The 6,000-nt window shown below is 47.2% G+C and overlaps 1 protein-coding gene across 1 annotated transcript in view; it reads left to right on the top strand.

The window, feature by feature from the left end:
* The first annotated feature begins 304 nt into the window (after window positions 1-304).
* The window catches only part of LOC122367713 (transmembrane protein 131-like), a 57,461-nt gene continuing 51,765 nt past the window's right edge, over window positions 305-6,000 (top strand). The window contains exon 1 of the mRNA XM_043341061.1: window positions 305-515. Within this exon, the coding sequence (XP_043196996.1) occupies window positions 422-515 (94 nt within the window). The 5' untranslated portion in view covers window positions 305-421. The remainder of the gene's footprint in view (window positions 516-6,000) is intronic.

The following is a 6,000-nucleotide window of genomic DNA, read 5'->3' as shown; positions in this document are numbered from 1 at the left end:
AGCTTCGGGATTTTGTTCTCAAATGTGTCGTCCTTGGTGTGGTCAAAGTGTTTCCTTATTAAAAACGTTCACATTAATTATCAAGAGTGAAAAATTGCAAAAACTTAAAAAAGAGCCTTTGAAAAAAAACTTTTGAAAGGTGAAAGCTTGGGCAAAAGTTTAAAATCACGTGATCAATAACGAAGCTACCAAATGTCAGTGGAAGCGTGCGCGATATATTCTAGCGACATGACAGAAAAGTCACTATATATAGCTGTTTTTATGCAGTCCGTGCTGCATAGCGAACTACAATAAAAATAAGACTGCCGCAGACCAAAAATTTTGCAGTGCGGCATGCGTGTGGCGAGTGTGATGTGATGTGATGTGGTGTTGCGCCCTTTTGATGTGTTTTCCCTAGGGCTTGGCGCCTTATTTATGCGAAATGGATCGAAGGTGTATTGTGGAAATATTCATCTTTTGCAGCGTTTTGGATTTGGTCTGCCTTCTGGTGGGTCATGCAAACGGCCACAGTCAAGGTGAGAAACACTTTTATTACCTGATTTCGATTGTTTTAGCGAATTTAAGAAGCAAGGATGGTGAGAGCTTGGTGTGAGATATTTGCAAAAATGATTGAAGCCCATAACTCGTTAGTCCGGTATGATTTGTGTGTACGTAGGTTTGCTTTACGGCATGCGAATCGTGAATGGGAAGAGGAGGTTTGCCAAATGAGCAACAGCAATGACTGAGCAAAATGACAAATGAACCTATCATGTTTATGTACTGCATCCGAGTACAAACTTCATATCCCCTTTTGTAAGGTCATTACAGATACAGTCATTACAGATAACATTCTTGTTCAATTTGCTTCTTACGCAGACCGCAGTCTCCTTATTTTGATTAATCAAACTTCTTATTGATAATCGCACTGATAAGCATGTGTATTGAATGGCAAAGAAGCTAAGATTTTGGTCATTTCCTCCATTTGCACCCTTAAAAAAACAAGAAATTCACAAAACAGAAAGGTGAAAAGAGAGAACACATTGACATCAGTCTCAAAGGTCGAAAAGTGAGGTCACACATCAATAATTACAATACTGTTTAAACAATACATTTACGTTGAGTCAGGTACAGCTATATTAGGTATGCTAGGTAAGGTTAGGTCAGGTTAGCTTGGATATTGTCATTTCTAGCTGGTAGGGTAGGTACCTACCGGATTTGTTTAGCATTAAATGATGAAATGATAGCTTGATGTATTGGTATGGTTTGTGACAACATGGTGTGGTTTGTTCCATTCTTAGCCCAGGCTGCAAATTGGGATTATAACCATTATTCTATCCTTTGTATTATATTGCAGCAATTTTATAATTGGTTTAACATTTAGGCATTTCGTGCTGATGCATATGATAAACTTCATTCAAAGTTTGATTCAAAAGTAGAAGTTAGAGGTGCATATGTAAATTACACCATTATTCATCATAACCACTGGGCCATATGTCATTGTGTAGAATTTACTTTGACCCTTGATTTGAGGTGTCTATTTTATTTTTGAAAATGCCCATAATGAGCTAATGGTTGTTGTATTACTAACCTGACCCCAATGTGACCTTTGAGTTTTTGGTATATGATGTGATATATGTTGTAGTTAGTAGTGTACTTAGTTTATTTTATCTCCTTTTTGCTTTTGCCTCTACACATTGAAGTTTGCTTTTTATGAAGGTAGCAATCTGGTGGGTCTGAGACAGTGCAACAGAGTGGCTTTCAATTCATCTTATAGGAAAGTCATTGAATTGATCTTATTGTATTGCATATACAGGTGCAGTTATTAAATAAGCCTTGACATATACCTAGTTACTATTGTTTGATGCAAGTCTGCCAATCCAAGCTTGAGCAATTCACTGTCTGGCCTGTCATACTCCTCTCAGAACTTGCTGGTGTCCATAGGATAGGTAGTAGGTGCTTAAAAGAATTTGATTGATATGTCGAACTAGTCTAGTGTCTAAAGAGAACGAGGTTTTTATGTTTACCTACATTGCGCTCACTTCTTTTGCTGCTCAAGTGCATTATACAATCGTTCTGTGTCGGTAAGGTATCGCATCTCGAATATCGTTTCATCTCGAATCCAGTCTCAGCAGTCGTGCTACGGAGTTTTTATTAGTCTGATTTCAGCGATCGTTTGGGATAGGTACTGCAATCCAGTATGCACCGTTGCCCTCCACCTGTGCAGGGCATGATCGCTGCACCGCTGAGCTCTAACCAGGGCTGCGGAGTCGATAGATTTTCGGTGACTGACTCCGAATCCGGCTTTCAAAACTGAACTCCGACACGGACTCCGACTCCGGGCAGAACTATCGACTCCGACCGACTCCGACTCCGCAGCCCTGCATCTGACTGTACCCTTCACTGCTGCCCTCTAACTCTACTTTCTACCGCAGCCCTCTAGCCCCACCCTCCACCGCTGCTCTCCTCTACTGGCCTCCACCCGGGTGACGGCCCTTGGACTCGGTATCTGTCGGCTGTGTTTAGTTACCAAATATGTACAATGCCGATCCGTTCCTGTCATTCATAAGCAGAAGTATCGCGGTAGTGAGTGTGCTATATGCGCCCCAGCATAAATGCATGTAACGAAAAGATATTGGTTTCCTATATTCTAACTTAACAATATTTGTCATCTGATAGCGGTTCGGTGGTTTCCATGCGTCATAGCTTGCAATAACCACTGATTTTCCTTTCCATCGTTTTTAATTCAACTGTCAGGGAAAACTGGCCAAAAATGGGCCGCCGGCTACGCGCAAGACACTGGTGGATCCAGGGCAATCTGGGAAATTTGTCATGTCAATGGCGTTCGAAATTTGTGTACTTTTTCCTCGCTTGAAAAAATTAGCAACAGATACGAACGTAGTAGATTACACAGGAACACATGTTACAGTGAAATCCAAGGATTTCTGGAATAGGGGACACTTTTAGGTAGTGTTCAATCAAACACTTCTTTTGCAAATGCTGCTGTGGACATTGCACTCGGTAGCTCTTTTGTTCCGTCTCTTATTCTAGCCAGGCTGTGGTGGCACTTCTGTTACGCGTTCTGTGACATGTATCTCGGAGCGTCTGGATCCAATCGCCTGTAAACAGTGCTGGGGACACAACACACGCGGTTTGTTTGACTGACTGCGCTGGAGGGGCGGGACGTCGCTGGGAGGGGCGGTGCCCCATCGTGCGACGTGGCACACATCGTGGACGCTGGGCCATCAGTGGTCAGCACAACCTGGCGGCCAGAGGGGAGGCTGAGCTGAACGTAACGGCTTCGAAGACTGTTGTGGACTGACCTTGTGACACGATGACGTCCCTCTTCTTCTGACCTTTCGAGTGCGAAAGATGCGATGTCGATCTCATTCTATTCAACGGTTTGCATTCGGGTGCTGACTGGTCTCTCGCCAAATTTATTCTCGTAGCATTTGTTTGAACTTATCGAGATTTCACAACAACCGGCAGCTCGGGACATATTGACACTAATAAAATGGAAAATTGTGTGAAAAATGCCCATACCTATTTCTTGTGCTACGGGAGGTCATATTCTATCCTGCCGGTGAAGCTTTGTAATGATCACGTCTCCCTCGGACTATCACGCTCGTTTTCGGTCTCCGAGCGGCCGGGGTGCTCTGCGGCCCGCCGCGGTCTCCGAGCGGCCGACGTGCCCTGCGCTCCGCCGCGGTCGCCGCTCGGTTTCTTTGGGGGCGGCGGTGACCACGTGCTGGCAAACCGCGTGGCGCCTCCGGCCTCAGCGGCTGTGGCCCGCTGTTACTGCGCAGTTGGAGGTGCTTACGGCGCCTCCGCTGCCCGCACCGCTCGGCTCAACGCCTCTGCTGCCCGCACCGCGCCGCTCGGCCGGCCGCGCTCCGCAGCCACGCCCCCGCCGGCCTGCGCTCTGGCCGACCGTGGCAGTGACGCTGGTTCAGGTGCGCAATGTTACGGCGGTATTGCATTTTTGCGATGGCTTTTGCATTGCACATACGCGACACGTCACTCGACAGACGCGTGCGACTATTTATGCGTATCGTCACAAGAGGCAGTCAGTGAACTTTCCTTATTTGGACTGAATTGCTGATGGTACTTCTGTTTTTTTTTTTAACATTTATGCGGGCTGTGGCGCACCTCGCCATGCCCTGCCTGGCCTGCAGCCGTCACTACCGTGCGGTGTCGGCCGCGGCCGACCCGCCGCCGGCTAGGGGTGACGCCACTGACACGGGCAGGTCATTGCCTGTGTCAGTGGCAGGCATGTGTGTCGTTTTTATGGAATGCTCATTTTCCGAAGTCCTTTGATAGTCCATCCCAAATCTTTCTCCTCATCTCTCGTTGTTTCGGATGTCTCGCCATCTCTCTCCATTCCTTTTGATGCCGCGGTTTGGTGCCGGCCGAGAGCCTCCGGCTGCCGGCCGTCGCGGTCCGCCGGACAGAACACGAGGTTCGGCGGCCGCTTGGCCACGGTGCGCGCGCCCACCGCACGGCCACCGCTCACGGCCCGTGGGAGATGGGCGGCGCCGGCTGGTCGGTTCAGCCGTGATTGTGCCCGGGCGGTGTGAACTGTGACCGATTTCAGGGGCAGTCATAAATAACAATCTCGCCTGAAAGCTGCAAACGGCACAAAAAAAGTTCACTGCAAAACATGGTATCCGACATCAACGGAACCGCCGCTTTTGCATGGGCGTAGATTTTCAGAATGCTAAATGTGGTTTGACAGAAATACGCAAACCATTGTTATGGCTCAGGCTGGTTAGTAGGGCTCTCCGTAGCTGCCGCCCGTCCGTCCGTCCGTCCGTCCGTCCGGTACGGCGGTTTGCGGGAGCTGCAGCCGTTGCTGATAGGGAGCCGTGCTATCGGGCGGTCAGCGGCGGCTGCCGACACGACACGTCACGTGCTTGTGGCTGGGTAACGCCAACAGCTCGGGCTGGCGGAGCACCGGTGCGCAGCTTACGAGCGGCGGCTGACGGAAGGTAGCTGCTTACGGGCGGTGGCTGATGTCTGACTGTTGGGCGGTAGCCGATTGACTGGTTGAGGCGGGTTGCCGCTGCCGGGCGGAGTCCTAGTAGGATGTTGGGGTGTACCGAGCAGGCCTAAGGTCGATTCAAGGAGGTTATAGCGTCGTTTTGCACAGGTGTGCAGCTGGCTGAGTTCCACAGTTGATGAGCCGGCTGTCTCAGGAAGTAGGAGGGACTGGCATCGAGCAGATGACACTTAACCCGCGCCCCACTGGGGGGGGGGGCTATTTATAGCCCCCCCTCCCGTTTTTCTGCAATAACTTCCAAACCGCTTGACGTATCGACGCCAAACTTTCAGTACCTTAGGCTGCATCAATTTGACACCTTTTGTCAAAATTTGAACTTCGTACCTACTATAGGTCGGCCGGAAATGACGTCAGAGTGACGTCATGTTCGGCCGATTTCGACGCAAAACATTGAACCACGGCAATCGCTCCCAAGAGCTCAGTTTTTAAGCTAGATCCAATTTCTTTGCATGAGAGGACTCAGAATAGACTGCGCTATCAAAATGCTATCTCGGATTTTCGAAATTTTGAAAATTTTGAAAAATTGTATATAATAATATCCAAAATTTATATTTTTACATTTTTTTCAAAAAGTTTTTGACTTTTCGAAAAAACCGGAATATATGTGATAGAACGCATTATAATGACTAACTCTAGCAAGTTTTAGCTAAATATCTTCAAAAATGGCCAAGTTTTACGCATTATTTCAAAAAATTCACAATTATTAATTTTTCAAATCAATTTTTCAGCACGTATTTGACATCGTACGCCAATATAAATAGCACCATCGTGTTCCTGAGCTCAAACTGCATCCAATAGACACCTTTTTTGTTAAAAAATTTTAACTTCAAAATGTGACCTTTTTTGACCTGAAAGTGACCTAACATAAGCTAAATTCGACTCAAAATGACCTCGAATAACACAGACGACATCAAATTCGAAATCTCTGACCTAAATGGACCATAAAACATGTGTCACGTGACCGA

Source organism: Amphibalanus amphitrite, unplaced genomic scaffold (assembly GCF_019059575.1).
Source record: "Amphibalanus amphitrite isolate SeventyFive unplaced genomic scaffold, NRLGWU_Aamphi_draft 000891F_arrow, whole genome shotgun sequence".
NCBI lineage: Eukaryota > Metazoa > Arthropoda > Thecostraca > Balanomorpha > Balanidae > Amphibalanus > Amphibalanus amphitrite.
This window is presented reverse-complemented; position numbering and strand designations above follow the sequence as displayed.